The sequence below is a fragment of the Macrobrachium nipponense genome, chromosome 6 (genome assembly GCF_015104395.2).
Source record: "Macrobrachium nipponense isolate FS-2020 chromosome 6, ASM1510439v2, whole genome shotgun sequence".
Taxonomy (NCBI): Eukaryota; Metazoa; Arthropoda; class Malacostraca; order Decapoda; family Palaemonidae; genus Macrobrachium; species Macrobrachium nipponense.
In genome coordinates, this window is record NC_061108.1 from 82,436,646 (window position 1) to 82,460,087 (window position 23,442).

The 23,442-nt window shown below is 46.3% G+C and overlaps 2 protein-coding genes across 3 annotated transcripts in view; both read left to right on the forward strand.

Annotated features, from left to right (window-relative positions):
- Window positions 1–2,702, forward strand: part of LOC135216846 (uncharacterized) — a 42,396-nt gene extending 39,694 nt beyond the window's left edge. The window contains exons 35-37 of the mRNA XM_064252355.1: window positions 168–325; window positions 1,739–1,825; window positions 2,063–2,702. Coding sequence (XP_064108425.1) covers window positions 168–325; window positions 1,739–1,825; window positions 2,063–2,086 — 269 coding nt within the window. The 3' untranslated portion in view covers window positions 2,087–2,702. The remainder of the gene's footprint in view (window positions 1–167; window positions 326–1,738; window positions 1,826–2,062) is intronic.
- Window positions 2,703–5,198: 2,496 nt separating this feature from the next.
- LOC135216399 (low molecular weight phosphotyrosine protein phosphatase-like) overlaps window positions 5,199–23,442 on the forward strand; it is a 119,186-nt gene continuing 100,942 nt past the window's right edge. The window contains exon 1 of one of the 2 annotated variants that reach the window (XM_064251689.1): window positions 5,199–5,268. In XM_064251689.1, coding sequence (XP_064107759.1) covers window positions 5,214–5,268 — 55 coding nt within the window. In that variant the 5' untranslated portion in view covers window positions 5,199–5,213. Of the gene's footprint in view, window positions 5,269–5,970; window positions 6,128–23,442 lie in introns of those variants that run through there. The other variant, XM_064251688.1, reaches the window with a different exon arrangement.

Here is a 23,442-nt window from a genome sequence, read left to right on the forward strand (position 1 = left end):
CGATTGCAGGAAAGTAACGCTGCAAAGAACCTTAGGTAATGCCTACCGTGGATCTTGTCAGGTGCACTGATGGCACTACCCCCCCCCCCCTTCCTACGGGAAAGCATTGGAAGGGGAAAATGGCCTTTTTTAAGGACAGTGTTGAAAGCGAGAACGATTTCTTTCAGGTTCTTCCGACCACATAGCAGCATTCGCTTTGGGTGATCTTCTTCCGGCCAACGTTGGCAAGTTCTACAGGTACTCTGGCTCTCTGACCACTCCTACCTGTAATGAAATCGTTACCTGGACTGTATTCGAAGAAGCTGTTACAATCTCATCAGCTCAGGTATGATGGAAGTGCATTCCGTTGACTTTCTTTTAGCATTGATTACACAGAACTGATCAGAGTTTGAAGTAAATGGACTACTGTGCAGTACAACACGCTACAATATTATTATGAGAAATTTTGTTTTCAATATTCCCTTCCCTTTTCAGTGCGAGAGAAAAGTGATGCACGTATGATGCATGACGTTTTCTTTTTACCGAGATACAGTGAGGGTTTTTGTGCTTGAAGCTTATTTGAAAAAGCCATCATCATCACGAACAATAGACAGTACTCCCACATCCCGTAGCAAAATTTACCGATCATGATGTAGTAAAATATAATTTGTCATGTAGTCTTTTTTTTAATGAGGTTAAAATTGTCTGTAAACTGTTCCAAAAGGCAAACAACGATTTCACATAAACAACTACTAAGTAAAAAGCGCCTCAGTGGCGTGATTGGTATGGTCTTGGCCTGTCACCTCGGTGGCCACGAGTTCGATTCTCGGCCATTCCTCTGAGGGGTTAGAGATGTGTATTTCTGGTGATAGAAGTTCACTCTCGACGTGGTTCGGAAGTCACGTAAAGCCGTTGGTCCCGTTGCTGAATAACCACTGGTTCCATGCAGCGGAAAAACACCATAAAAACAAACTATTTAGTAAAAACTGCATTTGCTTTAGGTTTATAATTTTTAGGAGAAAAATTCGCCAAGGTAATATCGAAACTAGAATTCATAGTTTCTTTTTTTATTGTTCAATTACATTTTGGAACAAGCTCAATTTATTCCACACTCAGCGAATAGACACGCAAGTGAAGTGTAAACAATGATCCCAGAAAAAAAGAGAAAACCTTTCCTTTTTATTGCACAAAAACGCATTAGCATTGGTCCATTTAAAGCAGTATCTTCATTTTAGTCGATCTTTTAACCTTTTTCTTGATTCAGGTTATTAGTTCTTTGAAGTTATAATGCTTTATATTTTGTAAGCATTTCCCCTCATTTCTCTGCTTGCGAACTCTAACACAAACTTGCCATATAAAATAGATGTGGTTAAGTAGCACTTATAAGTAACCGAGGTTTCAAATAGGAGAGCTAAGGAAGGTTTTTAACCTGACACTTTTTATTACATTTTCAAAAATATTGTCTATTTCTCATCAAAAACTAATTCATTTCGGCCATCTGACTTACTATAAGTTATTTGCATCTCAGAAAATGTTTGTTTTTCTTGCCTGTTGTTATTAGCGCATCGGAAATCAAGATTACCATTTATTTACGACAGCAGCTCAGCGCTCCCTTTGTCAGATGTCTGAAAAGCTTCTTTGAAGCTTTCAGATTTCTCCTAAAGATATCATTAGTCTCACGACGGAGCTTGACTAGAAAAATTAATAACAATAATATGATTAGAATAACAGCACTTAAAACTTCTACCTCTTATTGTAGTTGGCAAAATTCCGTGAGTTGAAAGACAGCGAAGGTCATGAGATTGTCAACAACTTCCGTCCTGTACAAGACCTGAATGGTAGAGAGGTAAGACCTACAATTATTTGTTCAAGAGATAAATAGACCAACATATTAACTAAGATATTACTTACGGTAATTACGGAGCGTGCCACAGAAAAATTTCAGGATTTAACCCCAATACACATGTGAATTTTGAAAGCACGATACATCCGGTGGTGGTGGTACAATGGAAATTTGAGCCTTGAAACATGGTTTCCATCGAATGCAGTTCTAGTTTTTCAAAGCTACCTCTCTTTCTCGTAGGTTTCTAGAGCGAACCTGGCCTAAGCAAAGACGAAAGATGAAGAACCTCAGCAGATGGATTTGGACTGGATTCTCTTCTTAACCACCGAACTCAAGGATATATATCTACCTAAATCAAGGACATCCTTTATTGTTAATTTGACTTTGGCATGACTTTCCCTATTATTTCCGATTCTTCATCTAACCTTTTTTATGCGGAGCATTGTTATAAATGGGGAGTCTTGGGAGATCTTCAGGTCCTTATATCTCGCATTTAGTCTTCCTAAAGAGAAGGTAACAGTTCCTTGCTTTTGTGTATGTATTTTTTTTTTCTGTAAGCGGATCATCTCTCTGATACATTTCGCTTGAATGTCTTCATTATTTTTATGAATATCAGTCCCAAAGGCATCACTAACAAAGAGGTGTTCCTTGTACAGTTTTGTTGTTGTTCTTAATTAAGTCTTTAACACGTAAGATTGTTATTTATAGTTGATAATGCTTGTTTGTTTAACTCGAGAATGAGTTTTAAGTTTGATTGCTGTGACTACATGCATATTACTACTAAATGGTTTATTTTATATTCAACGCACTCCAGGGAATAAAGATTTCACTGAGAAATCGTTGTACCTGTATTTCAATTTACATTAAAACTGGCACTGCATATGTTTTTCATTATTTCTCCTCGTTCATTTCATCCCAGAATGTGTTTTCTGACTGAAAGCGTCTTGGAAATAAGGGTTGATATTTTGTATCATTCTTCACGTTGCTAAAAAATGTCAAACCTAGTTTCAGTATGTGTATAGACTGATAACATCATTCATGAAAGCAAATTCTTCTTCTCCGTTTGTTATGAGAGCGTTTATATCTTGCACTTTTGGCGACGAGTTCTCTGGTATTGCATATTATTTAATCGTTTGAAAACTTAGGGAAACTAATTTATACACACACACACACACACACACACACACACACACACACACACACACATATATATATATATATATATATATATATATATATATATATATATATATATATAAATCACTAGTAAAGTTGACAACTGGTATTTATCAGCGAATAGCGGCAGTGGCGTCCCTGCGGGCGCGGGCGGCTTTTTGAAATCGCCCCCTGGGCCCCAAAATGAGGGGGGTCCCAAAACACGAAATTTAACCATTGCTGCTATGACAGGACAAGCTGAATCCAGTGTAAATTTGCATTTACAAGTGCCTTTAAAATGATCCTACAATTGCTCATATTTTACAAATTTCCCCCCAGCTACTTTGGCTCGCTTTGCTCGCCTCCCCATAAGATGGGCCCCAAATGGGACTGTGCTCCCCGGGCCCCAAAATATCTAGGAACGCCCCTGATTAGCAGTAACCTTATCTGTCATTACTTTCTCTGTTTCAGGTGAATATGATGTTTTTCAGCACTTTTGCATAATGCAGAATTATCCACTGTATGATATCTACTATAATGTAACCTCCTATAAAAATCAACCGTGCATTCGATGTTTAGGCCAGTCCCTTATGATGCTCCTGATTGGCTGCTAATAAGCCAATGACAGGGCTGAAAACTCTCAGTCTCTCGGGAGAGTTCACAGACGTAAAATGTATGTTCCTCCGACCTCTCATGCAAAAATTATAACTTTCATTACATCTCGGTTTTACCTGCAGAAGAGGAGTGTTTCCGAATGTGATCACTAAACATCTTCAAGCCAACGGTTTAAGGATTATAATGATATAAGAATTATGTTCTTCATTAAACTTAATGGTAAAATATTTATAGTGAAATAACAACGAAATTCTTAATATAAAATTATTCTTTCGTTCCTTACATGAGATCCCATTGTATTCAACATTTATCATCTTGTGTTTCATACAGTTTCGTAGCTTAAATGTAATGAAAGACAATGCTATAGAAAAAGTTATAGGTAGGGCTGCCAATATGAAAATAAAAAGCAAAAGATTAAGAATATTAATCTCTCTCTCTCTCTCTCTCTTATCCTCGTGTAGTCAGGTGTTGCTCACGTGCTCACGCAATGACATCATCATGATCACGACGCCTCGATAAAAGAAGTCTTATGGGGGAAAAGAATATATAGACTTCATTATCGTCACTATCATTATCACCATCACTCTTTCATATCCTATGGTGGAAATCTCTATATGAAAAAAATCGTTACTCAGATATTGATACTTTATGGAAGAAATTCATTCGTTCCATTGATTTTTCTTTCCTACAATCAGTCCTCCTATATCCCTCTCACTATTATTTTTTATTATATATTACAATTTTCTTCATAATTCTTATATCATTATAATCCTTACACATTGGCTTGAAGACATTTAATGATGGAATTCGGAAACACTCCTTTTCTACAGGTAAAACTGAGGTGTAATGAAGGTTATAGTATATATAATATATATATATATATATATATATATATATATATATATATATATATATATATATATATATATATATATATATATATATATTATATATGTATATAATATATGTATATATATATATAATATAATACATAGTATATAAATTTATATATATATGATATATATAGTGTATATATATATATATATATATATATATATATATATATATATATATATATATATATATATATATAGAATCCTAAGTGCCCCATGAAAGATTTCTAGATCAGCCGCTGGTATCTGTTTTGTGTGTGTGTGTGTGTGTGCATGCGTGTGTGTGTGTTTGTGTGTGCACATTTCAGACACCAGTGGAAGCCAAAGCTTGATTTCAAGTTCATATGAAAGTTTTCCCAGAATCTTCAGCCCTTTTAATTTACCCTTTAGGTAATATTCAAAAGACTAAAGTCTACCTAAGGTAAGGTTGGTAGTCAAATGAGAAAAGAGGTGAATTTTTCAACAGAAGATGAAAATAATGGTATGATGAAAAGCTTCAACGGAGGCTAAAACTGGAATGACTGAAGAAGTCGTCCAGCCAAGTTTTCTATTTAAGTTGAAGTGTAGTTGTTAAAAACTTAAGTTGAAGTGTAGTTGTTAAACAGAAAGAAAAAAAAAAGACTTGAAGTTCTTCATAACGGGTTACGTAAAATGACTGAATAACGAAATATGAGACGTGATGGCATAGAAGGGGTAAAAATTATCAGCACTTGTAAAGTATTTTGTAGATGTGTGGACTATTCGGAAGATCTGAGCTTGACAAGAGGAACACGAAAGTATCAGGTAGGTGACATAGCAGAAGTCTTTGTATCTAAAATGCAGGAAAGTATATTAATTTATGAAATTTACCCGGCCAAGCCAAGGAAAAAGGGAGTCGGGACAGCTGGACAACAGGACTGAGGAGAAAAGCAGCAGATGGAGATAAAGTACTATACAGCTAAAAAGTGAGTGAAAAGATTACCTAGGGATTGGTACCAACACCCTTTATATTATGGGCTACAACGCAAATGACCGTTCTGCCTATTTAGGTGGTGGAGAAGAATGGCAGAAAAAGATGGATAGAGAACTTAGCGTACTGTAGATGAGACACTTATGTGGAATTCTTATCATAGGGACTACCCTTCCTTCATTTGTTAAAGGATAAATGTCGCGTTGACTGTTGCTTCCTTAGGCTCCTTCAGTGATAAACTATCCCCGTCTACTTGAAAATAGAAACGCTAAGAAGGTAACCGATGTGAAGTTAAGCGAAGGAGGAGCAAATATGAAACACTTTTTGCTCATCTGCTCTGATTAGAATAGTTGGATGAATATATCAGGTAAATCTGTAAAAACAAAAAGCAAAGAGAGAGAAAACTGTTTGGAATATGAGAAAGAAATATCCGGCGAATACCTGTTTGATGGCTGAGGATAAGAGGGAAAAGTGAATTTCTAATTGTCATCCGGTAAGAGAGGGGAAAGAAAATTATAGTAGAGAAACGAACACCGAAAAAGTTCCGGATGTGCCGTTACATAGGAGAATCTTCGACCTTCATTCGACCATTCATTCTACTACGACGGAACAGATTCCACAGAAGGTCCGAAGTACGATCGAGATCCAAAATGTCCTCCGTTGAACCGAAGAAAGTGTTGTTTATTTGTTTAGGTTCGTTGCGTTTACTTTCCTGTCATTGCAAAATAATTTGAGAAATGAACGGAGTTGAAACAGTTATTTTTATTTTTTGTTTTGCATTCTTAGAACATTGGTTTGCATGCTTTGAATTGTGACCTAGGTATTAGTAGGTACCTTGGGCTGCCGGTATTCAAGACTACCGTAACCTGTGCTTCTTAAACCGATGAAACGGCTAAGCCTCTTGGTAGCCTATTTCTGCATGACCACTTAAACCATTAATGCTGTCAGTTAAGTTCACGTGAGGCACTGTAGCTAGGCATTTCTAGTACTGAAGGATGCTTGCAGTCTTTTCGACTTCTAGGTACCTAGCTACCTACTACCTAAGGTATCGGTTTTTGCTTCGTAGTCTTTTACTATGCCTCTATGGCTACTTGCATTCTTCAATCTCGTTGTCCAATCTTTGTAGCCTAAGTAACGGATAGCCTACTACGTACTCTAGTGTAGGTATCTGTAAGTGTTTCTCTTGGTTCTACTTTAGTGTCGTACAGGAGGCTACTAGGCTAGGTAGGCTACTTACCTAATTTTTATTTTCAAGGCGCTTTTGGGTACTAGGGGCACGTCTTCATATAGTAGGTAGGGTTAGGTAAAGGTAGATCTGGTTGCTGCATAACTCTAAGGGGGTAGCCTAGGCCAAACTGTGTTACCCCTTAGTCTACACCGGTTCTGGATATGCTTATTTTGCTATCCAACCGCTCTTGTTCCCATGTTTACCTGTTGCCTTAATTGCTGAAGGACCAAAAGCTCTCCTTAGGGGGTTGGTGCCATCAGTGCACTTCAAAGCCTACAGTGCACGTTGCCATTACTTGAAGGGAAATTTATGGTTAATAGCCATTAAATTTTGTCAAACGGAGCTTTTAATAAACTAAAAAATGAGGCATTGCTCAAATCTGTACGTAATCCTATTGTTTTACAATTTAATTTCAAAGTAGCGCTGAGGTACTTCAATGCAGAGTGCCATTTCTCCTGGATTCGACCATGTTGCTATCTGGCGGATTAGTACTGATGACGTGGTGCAGTGGTCGCCTCAATAACAAGAGCAGCGAAGCATGCGTATTGTAGAGTAATCGTCCTCGGTATTGCCCTCGTGTTTTAGGTCATTTGTTATTCAAATAGCGCCAATTATGCTAACTTGTATGGCGTTTGGTTGTGCCAATACTTCTGGCAATTGTCAAAAGGCATAACATTCCACAGGATTCTGTCAAATAAAGAAAAAGAATGTCACTGCCTGATGGCTCTTCAAAATAAGGATATCAACATAAAACTCCTTCAACCTATGACGCAAACCATTGTCTGTTCAGACCATTCTTGCCAACAGATTTAAAAGATGACATTAGGAGCGGATTAGGGTATGTGCTATGAAATTTATATAATATGTTTTGGGAACTCAATTTCCCTCTGAACAGGCCGCGGTATCGATGAAGATAGGGCGGCTATCTATACCACTATCTATACTATGGTGCCTCCACTTGTATGTATTTGAATTGAAATTTATTCTTGTTAGTTGCCATGTGCGTGGTTTGATGGGGTGAACGGCAGTTTTCTAAATGTGTGTGTTTGTGTGTCCATGAATTGATGAGGGCCTTCACATAGTCCTTTTTAACTAGTTTAAGAAATGGGGTTTTAGAATTTAGGGCTGTATATGCCTAACTAGGCATACTTCAGGCTACTTCTTTATTTACCATTTCAATCATATATTTTCAGCTGACAGATATAAACCAAAAAGGATATTATCTAAAGATGATGTGCCCTCTGAATAGTTCCACCTGTGTAAGCCTACAGCTACATGATGTCACGCATAACAGATGAACCACACAAAATGGCTGCGCCCATGGTGCAATAGAAAATTGGTCATAAAAAATTAGAAAATGCCGCTTTCAAAAAACTTTTTTCGCCAGGGGTACTTAAATAGAATAATACTACATATGGAACATCTAAAATGCAACCATAAGTTCCCCTTTAAGGTTCTTTGCAGCATCCCTTCGGCCTCTAGCTGCAACCCCTTTTAATTCTTTTTATTATACCTCCATTCATACTCTCTTCCATCTTACTGTCCAGTGTCCACCCTTTGGAAACAATTGATTCATAATGCAACTGCGAGGTTTTCCTCCTGTTACACCTTTCAAACATTTTCACTGTCAATTTCCATTTCAGCCCTGACTGGCCTTAGTTGCCCCAGTGCTTGGCATGTATGCCAAAAGTGTGTAGTAAATCAGTCATTGTTCCGATACGTAATACAAACCATCGGTCCTTTAACAATAGGAAGTAGCTAGCGGCAGCTGGAACGGTCGTAAGCTTCGAACAAGGGGAGAACGGTAGTTAACTGCTTGTCCGATCGTCGCGCGGCAGGTAAACAAATCACTTTTGCTTTCGGCCGTGTGAGGATAGGACGTGCTCGTCATCGCTCTGCCCGCTTTGTCGTTTGCTTTGAGTATCAGCCCTCTTTTTCCTAGTGTGTTTGAGAGTGTATGCTTGTAAGTACTTTACATTTCTTTTGTCATATTAATAATGAGTGATCAAGAAATGGAGATTTCGAATTTCCGCCGCCCCCCAGTCGCCCTGTAGAGTGTGTCCCGGGCTGGAGGGGCGTACATGCGGCGGATTCAGATCATTTGTGATGTGGATCCACACGAGGTTTGTACTCGGTGTCGGGGTGGGGGCGAGAATGCTCCCGCACCGAGCCATGTGTAACATGTATGAATTGGTCCGAGGCGCAGTGGGTGCTGTACGAGGGCAGGAAGAGACTTAGGAGCCGCCAAAGAAGTCATCGTCTTCTTTCCTGCCCCCCGGCCAGCCCCCACGTTTCGCGCCTTCCCCTGCGGGGGGGGTAGCGAGTCCTTCTCCTCTCTCGATCCGTCGAGTGTGGAGGAGGAGGCCCGCGCCCGCTACCCGGACGTCCAGTTTGTACTCGGGGTCTTCCGTCCGCTCTGGGTGGGGTTCTTCTCCCCTCCAGGCGCGAGGGAACCCCTCTGACTACCCGACTGTTGCTTCCGCAGGTTGCCATCAGCGAAGGACGACCTGGGGACGGTGTGGGAGGTCGCTGGGACTGCAGGGAGTGCCTAGTATACAGGGGTTGATTTCAGCGGTTGGCGGGGTCGGCAGTGGTCACTCATGGTACGGTAACCACTACCACTACCACAATATCTACACCAGCTTATGATATGCCACCGCACTTGGTGTATACACCACATGTAATGACGGTGACACCCACGGCTGCAATACACAAACCGATTACTGCGTACCAAAGAGGACGTGCCACCGCCACCTGGGTTCTTTTGTGTTTGCCGACCCCGGACTTCCGCTGCCCCAAGAGTACCCCACCCCCCCTGGACCTGCCGCCAGTGCCGAGAATGATGGTAGCTGCCGACAGGACGCCTGGCTCTCCTGCGGTACCTGCCGTGCCTGCCGTACCTGTTGCTGTCCCTGCTGCTCCTTCCCTTTGTTTCAGATAACGTGCATGCTGTTCCTGCTGTTCCTGCTGTTCCTGGACCTGTTCCTGTTGTTCCTGCTGTTGGTGGTGCTGTCACAGTCTCAGGTCTTTCCGGACAGGTTGCAGTCGGGCCCTGTTGCTTCGGCAACTGCCCCGGCTCCCTCCTGGATGGAAGACCTGACGTCTGTCCTACGGAGCCTGGCGAAGAAGAAGAGGAAGAAGAGGAAGGTGTCGTCGTCGTCTTCGTCGTCTTCTTCGTCGTCTGCTGCCATCCTTTTCCCCCTTCGACTTCTAAGGCAAACAGCCGAAGAAGAAGAAGGCTTGCCTCCTCCCCCCCCATAAGAAGACTCCTTCGGGATCTTCTAAGGGCCCGGCTCGCTCAGGCGAGTCAGGGAGCTTCTGCTGTGGTCCTCCTGTTCCTTCGGGAACGGGGAACACGCCTCTTCCTCTGCAAAGAAGAAGACGACGGGGACCAGAGGTGTACCAGCCTCGGCTGGTACGTCCTTCACCTGGTGTTAGCGGTTCTGCTGCTAAACCAGGTTCCGTCTCGGCCGCTTCTCTTCGTTCGCGAGAAGTACCGACGTGGACGCTCTTCCACGGGAGACCGTCCAGCCAAGAGTCTTGACGTCCGGAGCTCGCTCGCCGTCAAGATCAGCGGCGCGGAGCAGAAGACTGGCGGAGCGAGTCCGTGCGCACGACTCTCACCAGGCCAGTGGACGCTCTCGCAGCGATCAACTGGCTGCTCGGGTTGACGTGACGGTCGCTGACAGCCACGGGTTGAGGCGAGGAAGGGGTCCCCGCGGCCGTCGGTACCAGCCACGGCTAGGTACCAGCGGCTCGACGCGCCGAGAGGACGCTGGCCAGTCTCGCCGCGACAGAGAGCCTAGCAGGTCACCTGACCGCCGCTCCCATAGGGACCGGGCGGAGACGGTGACCAGCAACAGCTCGCCTGACGCTAGAGATCGGTCTCGACGTTCTCAGCCGAGCCTCTCGCCCCAGGCGAGCGGCAACAAGGCTAGGCCTGCTGCTCGATCGCCACCGCGGTGGGTTGACGATCAGCAGCAGCCCTCCACGCACGCTGGTCCTGCCAGCGAGCGAGGGGGAGCGTCAGGTCTGCCTCTCCCGTACCTTCAACCTCTCGGGCTATACCGGGAGGAGCGAGGTACCGAGGAGTGTCACGAGAGGTGCGCCGCTCGTGAACCCGCTATGACGCCGTATTGGCTCAGGCACGGTTTTAGGACCGACCAGAACATACGCGCAAGTAGTTGGAGGCGACCGTCAGGGGTCTGCCGCTGTTCCTCCTTCTGAAGGAGGAGTATCGCGGGACCTGTTCTTGCTGGAGGGACTGGACGGTCCTACTCCACAAGACGCAGTAACTCCCGAGATACAGAGGAACTTTGCAGAGGTCATTAAGCTGATTCGTCAGCATAATGACCTTGCGGAAGGATCGCCGCTACCACCGGCAAGAGCCCACGTCCCGGCTCGAATCATTTTAGGGGTCCCAAGAGGGAACCCAAAATGATGGTGGGGTTACCGCGATCAGAGCTTGCAGACTCAGTCCTGGATCAAGTTGAGAATCTCGTCTCAGGACGGGAGGATTCGCTGAAATCCGGACGGTCTTCTAAGCTGCTTCCTCCCCCTCTACAGCGTCAGAGGCGATTCTACGTGCCTCGGAAGACCCGATACTGCCTAAACAGGTTAACCCGGAGTTAGCGAGGACTGACTCCAGGTGTGTCCCTGCAGCAGCTCCTGTCGGAGAACCTCTGGTTCTCGCAGCAGGAGGCACTTGCCCCCCTGGAATCTACCGCTATGGCAGCGTTCCAGCAGTCTCTTGGTTGGATTTGTGGTCCCTCACAATATCAAAGTAGCGGCCGGCTCCGGGAGTTCTGCTCTCGAAGACGACGCTTCTTTCAGGAGACTGTGCCAGTCTGGAGGGAAGAGCGATCTCTTACCTCGCCCATCAGACTGCTAACCTGTGGGCCAACTTGGTTCTTCGACGTAGGGACGCAGTCCCTTACCCCCGAGTGACCAAGGGGGTCCGGGCGTGAGGCGGCACTCGGGCCTTTCGCAATGGACCCATTAGGAGTTCCCCCCCCCCCAGCTCTCTTTCCCGGAGAGATGGTGGACGCTGCGGTGGAAAGGCGGCGCACTGATGACAGTGACCGCTTAGTTCACCAGGCAGTCTCGAAGGTTACTGGGCCAATCTCGAGCGACTGCGGCCAGCCAAAGAGCTTGGCTAGCGCTTCCACGGCGGCGAAGACGGTTGCAGCCGTCCAAGCCCCGTGCGAAGACTCCTGCTGTTTTCTTGACTTCTGCTAGAGGAGGCCGTAATCAGCCCTCCTCCCAACCCATCCTTTCCCCGAGGAGGTGGTGGCGGGAAGAAGTCGAAACGAGGAGGGAAACGCTAGGGACGGCGTTCCCCCTCACCTGCTGCCGGAAGTGGGGGGGTGCCTGGCGAGCCATGGGGCGACTTGGCAGCGCTACGGCGCCGAGAACTGGATAGTAGACGTCCTTCGGGCGGGATATCTACTACCCTTCGAGTCGGTCGCCCCCCCTCATCTCCAAACCGGTCCATCTACAGACCTATGTCCGGGGATCAGCAAAGGACAACGCTCTTCGACAGGAGATCAAGACCATGCTGGCGAAACGAGCTGTAGAAATCGTGGAGGACCAGTCACCGGGCTTTACAGCCGCCTCTTCTAGTGGAGAAGGCATCGGGGGGCTGGCGTCCGGTGATAGACCTCTCTCCCTGAATCGCTTCGTTCGCACGACGTGGTTCACGATGGAGTCGGCACGCTCGGTGCTCGACTCGATCAGGGGGAACGATTTTCATGCTTTCAGTGGACTTGAAGGACGCGTATTTTCAAATACCCATCCATCAGTCCTCCAGAAAGTACCTCCGCTTCATCTTCGACGGGACGGTGTACCAATTCAGGGCACTTTGTTTCGGTCTCTCAACCGCCCCACAGGTGTTCACGCGAGTGTTCACTCTGGTGTCAGCTTGGGCCCATTCGCACGGGATACGTCTTCTGAGGTATCTCGACGATTGGCTAGTCCTGGCGAGCTCCCGCTCGCAGTTGCTACAGGACAGAGATCGACTCCTCAAGTTTTGTCGCGATCTGGGGATCGTGATAAACTACGAGAAGTCCGATCTCGAACCCAAGCAGAAGATGAAGTACCTGGGTATGCTGATAGACACGGTAGCAGGGCAGGTCTTTCCCGCAGACTTGCGTATCAGCAAATTCAGGGAGGCAGCCGGCCGGTTCCTGTCTCGGCAGCACAGCAATGGCAAGTCGTGATCGGCCATCTGTCGTCACTCGAGAAGTTAGTCCCTCACGGGCGTCTTCACCTGCGGTCTCTCCAGTGGAGGCTAAGGGAGAGTTGGTCTCAGGCCAAGGATCCTCCTTACCTTATTTCGTGGCTCTCACGGACAAGGTGAGGCAGGACCTAGCCTGGTGGCTCGACGACAAGAACCTCTTAAGAGGAGTGCCCATACGCACTCCCCCCCGGAGATGCTTCTGTTCTCAGACGCATCGACTGAGGGATGGGGCGCACACCTGGAGGAGTTGCTGACTGCAGGTGTGTGGGACCATCACGAAAAGCACCTTCACATCAATGTCCTGGAACTCAAGGCGGCGTTCAACGCTCTCCGAGAATTTCAGGACCGCTTGGTGGGACACTCAGTGGTGTTGATGTGCGACAACACCACAGTAGTGGCATATGTCAACAAGCAGGGGGGGCTAGTGTCTCTTCCGCTCCATCAGTTGACGGTGCAGGTGCACGAGTGCCACCGGCTCACTCGATAGAGCTGTCAGCACGCTACATTCCAGGCAAGAGGAATGTAGTAGCGGACAAGCTCAGCCGTCGGGATCAGTGATAGGGACCGAATGGTCTCTACACCAAGACGTGGCGGAAAGGCTCTTCAACCTGTGGGGGTTCGACCGGTCGTAGACCTGTTCGCCACCCGGCACAACAGAAAACTTCAGGTTTTCTTTCAGCCGTGCCGGACCCATGGGCAGCTGCAGAGGACGCTCTCCAACACCCCTGGGACAACCTCTTCGCCTACGCCTTTCCTCCCTTCTGTCTGATTCGGAAAGTGATCAGTCGAGCGCTGTCACTCCCAATCTCAGAATGATCCTGGTGGCTCCCAAACGGCCTCAAGCCGTTTGGTATCCGGACCTGCTGGGCTCTTCTTGCGGACGCACCGAGAGAGCTACCCAATTGGGCACAACCTTCTAGCCCAGCCACACGTAGAACGGTACCACCAAGCAGTCCAGTCAAAGTAGTGCAGCACAGAGATGGCTGGACATGTCCGACAGTCCTCTGCAGCTGTGAACCAGGGGAAGTGGGCCGTCTTCTGTGGTTGGTGTCGTAGACAGGGTCTGTCTCCTCTCAGAGCCACTCTTCAGCAGGTAGCGGATTTCCTCGTGTTTCTTCGCCGAGAGAAGTCCTCTCAGTACCCACAGTTAAAGGATATAGAGCAGCACTGGCGCTCGTCCTAAAACTGAGGGGACTGGACATCTCGAACTCGTTCGAGATTTCCTTGCTAATGAGGAGCTTCGAAAGGTCTTGCCCACCCAGGGAACTCAGGCCCCCTGCGTGGGATGTGACTCTCGTCCTTAGGAGTTTGACTCGAAGACCCTTCGAGCCACTCCGAGAGTCGTCAGACAGGGATCTGACCCTCAAGACCCTCTTCTTGCTGGCCCTGGCATCGGCGAAGAGAGTAGGGGAACTACATGGTCTTTCTTATGATGTTAAACACACCAGAGGCTGGGGATCTGTGACCGCTCGATTTCGTCCCGAACTTCGTAGCCAAGACTCAGAATCCGTCGATCCCTGAACGACAGGTTCGAGTCTTTCACGATCCCTCCCTTCTGGACTTCACCGCATAACGATGCGGATGAGATGCTGCTTTGTCCTGTGAGGGCGCTACGGCGCTATCTGAAGAGAACTCGACACCTCAGGCCTGAGTGTCGACGCCTCTTCGTTAGCACTGGGGTTACCAAGAAAGAAGTTTCCAAGAACACGCTTCTTTCTGGCTGCGTGAGGTGATCAGGAGAGCGTACGAGGCTGATGGTAGCGACGACATCCGTTACGCTCCAACCGACGAGCCCACGAAGTCAGAGGTATCGGACCCTCCTTAGCGTTCCGTAAGAACTTCTCCGTGGCGCAGGTCCTGAAGGCAGGTGTCTGGCCAACCAGACCACCTTCACGTCCTTCTACCTTCGGGATATTGCCCACAAGTCCTTGGATACTTTTTCCTTGGGACTGTGGTGGCTGCTCAACACTTGTGAAGCTTACCCAGCACCGAGCAGGCAGAACAGCATCGATTCCTGGTAGACTGGGAGAATGAATGTGCGAATGAGAGAGTGACTGGCTTCTCTTCACCATCTTTCTCTACCTCTACCTGTGGGGCAGAGGGATACGGTCGTTACCACGCTGGAAGGGAGTCAGATGCAGGTAAGCTACTCAACCGAGCTCCATCCTATCTCTTTAACTAGAGATAGGAGTGTATATCCACCACTTCTCCAACAAGGGGGAGGAAGTGGATGCTGACATGAGACAAACCCATTACTTTATATTTGCTCATGTACAGGAAAAAGTTCTTACAATGCTGGTACGAAGAGATACGCTTGCCTCTCTCTTAGTACTCGGCCCAGAGGTCTGACCATTGATCCTGCGGTGCACACCCGATCAATCGGACAGAGGCTTGGATCCCTCCCTCGCTCTTACGACCAGGGAGGCATTCCAGGGATGGACGAACACCAGTCTGTTCATCTAAAAAGACTCAGATTCCTCCCACCAAGAAGTGAGTCTTTCCTATTGTTAAAGGACCGATGGTTTGTATTACGTATCGGAACAAATGACAATTGTCGAAAATTGCATTTTTCCTAACTATACAAACCTGAGGTCCTTTACATATAGTCCCTCCTCATGCCACCCCTCACTCTGCGTATTTTGCATGGGCCAAAAGCAAAAGTGATTTGTTTACGCCGCGCGACGATCGGACAAGCAGTTAACTACCGTTCTCCCCTTGTTCGAAGCTTACGACCGTTCCAGCTGCGCTAGCTACTTCCTATTGTTAAAGGACCTCAGGTTGTATAGTTAGGAAAAATGCAATTTTCGACAAATTGTCATATCAACCAAAAGCTCCACAGTGCTTGGTTGACAGCCTAAGTTCTTAATATGAAAATCTAAATTAACTTGGGTCACAACCTATGCCTAATTCTTGATGGCCTCCTTTTGACACTGCTTTTCATTCATTTTATTCAGTTCGTTTTGAAGCCTCGTGAGTTATTTTCCACGAGATATTTTGCTGGGTGAATATCCACAATCAAACGGCATATTCAAAAACTGCTGGAAAGTAATTTTTTAGTTATAAATTTGGAATAGATTCAAAGTGCTATATATACTCTGATTTTAATTTCCATCGGAGTACTGAATAACCAACATTTCCAGTGCTGGTGATCAGATTGAACTTTAATAAATCACATCAAATTTTCATTGGAAATTCTTAGTTAACCCTCTAGCTTACAACTTCCCATGATTATAAGTATTGGAGCTCCCCACACTCCCCCCAAAGGGAAACTCAAAATTTATGGTTTGTAATAGGTTAACTAGGCATTGTCAATGGAAACGAATATCATATTTATAGTTTTTATAGTTTCATTAAAAACTGTCAGGAAATCTTTGGGCTATGTACTAGTTTTAGAATGAACAGTGTTGTAAACCATTAAATTGCCCACTTCATGTCATGTCACTGGATGGGCTAAGTCATTTCATATCATGTGGGGATGAAACAACAGCATACTAATTATTCACAAATAAATAGACAGATAATAACTGCATATGAAAACTGGAATGTAGTCATCATGAACCCACTACCTTACATATTAGTCATTTTGGAAAATTTTGCATAGAAGGAACAAATGAAACTATGTTAAAATTATTTAGATATAGCCTATACCATTGCTGTATTCATTTTTATACATTGTTTTTCTTTGTAGTATTTTAAATGCTCTTAAAGTAAATTAACTTCCTTACATCTGAGCCACAAGCCAACATTAAGACCAGACAGAATTGATGATATAACTCTGTAGATACAAGAGTTTGAGATGAGAGTCAGCACATAACCACACTGGAAAACATTACTTCAAACGAAAAGAAAATAGTTAAGACTCTAAGATATAATAGCTTCACCCTGAAACATTTTAAAACATTTCCTCAAGATACCAACTTTTTGAGACACAATGGTACATATATATAAGCCCCTCAAAAGTTGTTCTTAAAAGATTTTAGGTTGTTATGAAGCTGTGAACTTGGCATTAGTAAAATTAGTGAGGTTAAAGCTCCAAAGTTATGGAGTATGGTAATGTTTTTCCAATTTTTATTTCATAATTTTTCTTGAATTGCTTCTCTGGCTTACCCTGTTAAATATAACCTAATGTATCCAAGGATTTTGTTTACTACATGGCCTGTCCTGGTATACATTACTATGTTGGTAGCTTGAGCTGAAGCCCTTGGCACATTGTTTCCTAGATCCCCAGTAGCTCAGCATAGTTTCTGTCGTTGAACTTTGAAATAGTCATAGAGCTTTAATTCAGTTTGACCATTATGTTCAGGCTTAAAGCTAAACTTTATTTAATCCTAGCCAGCATTATACAGGAAGCAGTTAGGCACCTGCAATGCTCTTATATTTGACATCAATGGGTTTTAGTGCAGAGCATTTAGATAGATAAGTGTTGATTTCGGTTTAGTAAATCGCAAGGCACTCATTTATAAACTTCAGAACCTTGGAGTGGGTAGATATGACTTAGGAGTACGTATGTACTTGCCATATATACTCGTGTATCATGCGACTTTTGAAGACCTAATTTTGGAGCTAATTTTAAGGGGGTTCGCATCATACATGAGATATAAAATTCGAGTATGTAATAATCACATAGTATACTATTAGTATCGTATGATAAAATACAAAGATAATGAATATGCATCTTTTCCATGGATCTTTTAAAAAGTTAAGCTTTACTTCACTGCATCCAATAATATTATATGTTTTGTTCATGAACTTACCTGTTCAGATATATTATATAGCTGTATTTTCCGAAGTCCGACAGAAATTAAAAAAACTTACGACACACGTATGGAGTCAGGTGGTGGTTAGTACCCTATTCCCGCGCTGGGAGGCGGGTATCAGGAATCATTCCCATTTTCTATTCATAATTTTTCTGTCGCCGGTGTTGTAAACACAGTTTTCAGCACCTCCGTCTTGAATTTAGGAAACTTGGCCACTATAAGTACCCCTTTTTGATTTTTTTGGTATCTTGACTTTTGGATCGGTGGCTAGGCACACGTTAATTGTGGATTTGATTGATTTTGCTTGATTTCTCTTTAAATAAGATGTCTGGTTCTAGTTCGGCTAGCGCCAGGTTTTGTACCAAGAGTGATTGTCGAGGTAGGCTACTGAAAGCATCAGTAGACCCTCATACTTTGTGTAAGAGTTGCAGAGAGCATGATTGTATGTATGAAAGTCGCTGCAAGGAATGTGAGTGTCTTTCTGATTCTGGATGGAGAGCGTATGAGTCCTATCTGCGTAAGCTTGAACGGGATAGGTTAAGGAGGTCTTCCTCCAGGAGCGTTTCAGGTAAACGTCAGGAAGTTCATGTTTCTCCTACTAACCCTCCTTTAATCACTACTCCTAACCCTGTAGTGTTGCCTTCGGGCCCTGAAACAGTGTCTGTGGAGGGTAATACCCTTACACTTATCTTAGAGTCGATTCGTAATTTAGAATCTAAAGTGCTCGCCTTAGAAGGCAAAAGTGAAGTGCAAAGTGCAGTGACAGTGCTCCTTCGTTGGGTGGAGGGTGCGTCAGATCGGCCCCATTTCGCCTCTAGGCCTAGACCGCTGCCGGACTCCCAGGTTTCAGGGAGAGGGCATGTCGAAAGCCGCAGGAGGGTTACGGGGAACGCCCACCGATCTGACGTGCCTTCGGCAGTATCTGTTGACGTTACACAGACTGCCAAGGAGCGTGCGCGTGCACGTCTCCTGAAAGAATGTTTCTCTTCTTCAGAGGCTTCCTCCCCGCACAAGGGGTGGAGCTCTCATTCTGTTTCACGCCCGCTGAAAGGAGCGTTGGTGATCGTGACGCTTCACGTCCAGTTTTGGCTCTCGAGAGGCGATCATCGCCTGAGTAGTGTTCGCAGCCTTCCCGCCACAGAAGAAGCGTAAGGAGTCATCGGATGATGACTTTGTTGAGTGCCCCAGTTGCTCTCGAGCGCGTTCTACGGCAGTTTCTGGGAGAAGGAAGAAGGCGTCCCCTCGCCCCTCGTCTTCTCACAGGATCAGCCCGTCACCTGACAAGGAATCCTCTCCTACTGAGAAGATCCTGCGCTCTTTGCAGCAACAACTTGCTGATGCTCTTGCTAAGAAAGGGACGCAACCACGTCCCAGGAGAAAGGATGACCGTCTGCCTGTGAAGAGATCTAGAAGGTCTCCCTCTCCCTCTCCTCGCTCGTCTTTCTCCCACTTTCTTCGCCTGCTAGAGTTCGTGCGACTCCCCAGCGCTCTCTGGAGGACGTGAAGAGGATTTTGCTACGCTCTGCGCATGAAGCGGTATTACCCGCTCGTAAGCTTGCGCGTGCGAGAGCTCGATACTTGCGTGAACGCTTCGGTGCAAGTTCACGATTCCTGACGCTCGGTCGGAAGCCAAGCGAACGCCAGTGGCATCTAAGAGTGCACCAGCAGAAGCAGAGCGCGCGCGAGATGTTAAGCGCGCTTTAGTAAATGTCTTCGCACGCCAGTGGACGCCAAGCGTGCGCCAGCGGACGCCAGCAGCGCGCGAGTGGACGCCAATCCCGCGCTAGTTGCAGCCAGGCGTGCGCCAGTGGACGCCAGGTGTGCGCCAGCGGACGCCAGGTGTGCGCCAGCGGACGCTCGGAGGTGGACGAAGATGTGGATTTTCGTCGTCTCCCACCTGTTTTTGATGAGACTTTGCAAGATTACTTCGGGTCTTAGAGATACGACCGGAGTTTCTATTAAGGAGTCAGCTTTGCCTTCCACTTCACAGCAACGCGCCTCTTGAAAACTTAGACCAGATAGTCTTAGTCCACCCTTATTTCCTCCAACTTCACTGTGTCGGAAGCAGAGGTTAGCGACGCTTCGGTTGAAGTGGATGATGAGAAACTTTGGCGGCAGTCTCTTCCGAATACCAGGTATTGACCCGCCTTCTTCAATCAGAGTTTGGAGATACGTTTCACCCGGAAGCTCCTCGCTCTCCTCCTTCACAACTTTCTTCTTCCAAGATCAACAAGGTCTCGGCATTGTCAGAATGAAGAAGTCCCTTTCAACTAAGAGGGCTCTTCGTAAGGTCCATGACTGGATGGAGAAAAGGAGTCTCAGGGAAAGACTTCTTTTGTCCCTGCCACCTTCGAGACTTAGTGGGAAGGCTGGCATTTGGTATGAAACGGGAGAAGACGTAGGTATTAGACTTCCCTCGTCAGCTCAAGGAGACTTCGCTAGCATTGTGGGATGCCTCGAGGAGGTCTCACCTGTCCTCTCGAAAGTTTCCTGGTCTACTACGGAAAATGGACTACCACCTTAAAGGCCTCTTTCGGACGTTAGAGGTCTTCAACTTTCTAGATTGGTGTTTGGGAGTTCTGGATGCCAAGGTCTAGGAGTTCCGACTCGATTAGTCTGGTGGAGCTGTCCAGCGTAATGTCGTGTATGGACAAGGCCGTCAGAGATGGTTCGGAGGAGCTTACAGCTCACTTTTGCACAGGGCTCTTGAAGAAGAGATCCCTGTTTTGCAATTTTACAGCTAAATCTGTCTCTCCGTCACAAAAAGCAGATTTGCTCTTCGCTCCTTTTTCGGATCATCTCTTCCCCCAGCTATGGTAAAAGACATTGCTACCAGCCTACAGGAGAAGGCCACGCAAGATCTCCTTGCACAATCTTCAAGGAGACCTGCGGTTCCTTTGTCCTCGGAGTTTCGATTCTCAAGAAATCGAAGCCCTTTCGAGTAGTTCTTCTCGACCAGCCCCTCGAGGGAAGAGGCACTTCAGAGGCAGAGCCACTGCGCTTGCCAAGAACAAGAAGTGAAGCAGAAGTCCTTCAGTCACCGGTTGGAGCCAGGCTTCAGCTTTTTGCGCAAGCCTGGGAAGAGAGAGGTGCGGACAAATGGTCCTTGGACATCTTAAAGAAGGGTTACCGGATCCCGTTCCTGAAACCACCCCTGCTGTCTACGACACCCAGGGACATGTCTCCTTCTTATCGGGGAGAAAAGCAACAAGTGCTTTACGATCTGTTAGATCAGATGATCGTGAAACACGCCTTTTGTAGAACAGGTCTCCGACCTGAATTCCCCCGGATTTTACAACAGACTGTTCCTGGTGCCAAAGCAGTCGGGGGAATGGCGACCGGTACTCGATGTCAGCAACCTGAACCTCTTTGTCATCAAGCAGAGGTTCAAGATGGAGACACCTCAGTCAGTGATGGGAGCCTTAAGACCGGGGGATTGGATGGCTTCACTAGATCTCCAGGACGCGTATTTCCACGTCCCCATCCACCCCCAGTCCAGGAAATACCTGCGGTTTGTCCTGAAAGGAAAAGTGTTTCAATTCAGGGCTCTCTGCTTTGGACTCAGCACTGCTCCCATGGTATTCACCCTACTGATGAAGAACATTGCGAGGTGGCTTCATCTTTCCAAAGTCAGGATCTCTCTCTATCTGGACGACTGGCTCGTACGAGCCTCCTCGAAAGACCGGTGTCTGGAGGACCTTCACACGACCTTGTCGTTAAACGAAGTCCCTGGGGTCTTTTCTGGTGAACCTCGAAAAGTCACATCTGACCCCTTCTCAGTCTTTAGTCTATCTGGGGATTCAGATGGACTCAGTGGCTTTTCGGCTTTTCCGTCCCAGGGGCAACAACTAGATTGCCTAAGCAAAGTGTCAACCTTTCTGGGGAAGGAATCATGCTCGGTGAGGGAATGGATGAGTCTGCTGGGGACCATTTCCTCACTGGAGAAGTTTGTTTCCCTAGGGAGGTTACACCTCAGACCTCTTCAATTCTTCCTTGCGGACAATTGGAAGCACCAAAACACTTTGGATATTCGATTCTGGTGTTATCAGAAGAGGTAAAGGAATATCTAAGATGGTGGACCGACCCTTTGAAGCTCGCAGAGGGTCTTTCCCTCAAGCTTCAGAACCCCGACCTAGTGTTTGTTTTCCGACGCGTCTTCCGCGGGGTGGGGAGCAACACTGGGGGGGGGGGGGGTGGGGGGGAGGAAGTGTCAGGCACCTGGAGAGGGGAAACAGTGTCCTGGCACATTAAACCTCAAGGAGCTGGCAGCAGTTCATCTGGCGCTCCAGTTCTTTCAGAACGAAGTCTCCGGCAATGTGGTGCAGATCAACTCGGACAACACCACAGCCCTGGCATACCTCAAGAAACAGGGAGGAACCCACTCTCGATCCTGTTCTTCCTTGCAAAGGAGATCCTGTTATGGGCGGAAGGCACACGACGTGTCTATCCTGACGAGATTCATCATCGGGGTAGAAAACGTCCGTGCAGATCTGCTCAGTCGACAAGGTCAACTTCTGCCGACGGAGTGGACCCTTCATCAGGAAGTATGCCAGAGGTTGTGGAAGTTATGGGGATGTCCTCTCGTACATCTTCGCAACTTCCAGGACAACGAGACTCCCGCTGTACTGCTCACCAGTTCTAGACCCAGGAGCAGTAGCAGTAGCAGTAGACGCCCTTCTTTGGGACTGGACGGGACTAGACGTATATGCCTTTCCCCCGTTCAAGGTCCTAGGGGAAGTAATAAGGAAATTCGCGGCATCAGAGGGAACGAGGATGACTCTCATCGCCCCCTTCTGGCCAGCGACCGACTGGTTCACAGAGGTCATGTCTTTTCTAGTAGACTTTCCGAGGACTCTGCCTCCAAGGATAGATCTACTCAAACAGCCCCACTTCGAGAGGTATCACAAAAACCTCCCCGCTCTGAGTCTGACTGCGTTCAGACTATCCAGAAGTTGGCCAGAGCGAGGGTGGGGTTTTTCAAGACCTGTGGCGAAAGCAATCGCAACGGCAAGGAGACCTTCTTCTATTGCCGTATACCAATCCAAGTGGGCTGTTTTCCGGAGCTGGTGCAGGAAGAAAGGCATTTCCTCCACCTCTACCTCTGTGAGCCAGATCGCAGACTTCCTTCTCTACTTGAGGAATGAAGTTCGCTTAGCGGTGCCTACGATAAAAGGCTACAGAAGTGTGCTTTCTGTAGTCTTTAGGCATAGAGGACTGGACTTAGCCAATAACAGAGACCTTCATGATCTTCTGAAGTCTTTCGAGACTTCGAAGGTACCTCAACCAAGAGTTCCTTCTTGGAACTTAGACATTGTTCTAAAGTTTTTGATGTCAGTAATTTTGAACCTCTCAACTTAGCTTCGCTTAGAAACCTTACAAGGAAGACACTTTTTCTAACTGCTCTGGCGACGGCGAAGAGAGTTAGTGAGATCCAGGCTATAAGCAAGCATGTTGGGTTTAAAGAACTCTGATGCTGTTGTTCTTTAAGCCCTATGTTCTTAGCAAAGAACGAAAACCCGTCCAACCCTTGGCCCAAGACATTTGAAATCAAGGGTTTTGACAGAGATCGTGGGTAATGAGCCAGAGAGAGTCCTGTGCCCTGTCAGGGCTTCTCAAATCTATTTAGACAGAACGAAGGACTGTAGAGGACCTTCGGGCAACTTGTGGTGCTCTGTTAAGAAGCTGATCTTCCCATGTCAAAGAACGAGCTTTCTTTCTTCTTGAGAGACACCATTAAGGAAGCTCATTCCACATGTAGTGATAGTGACATGAAGCTTTTAAAAGT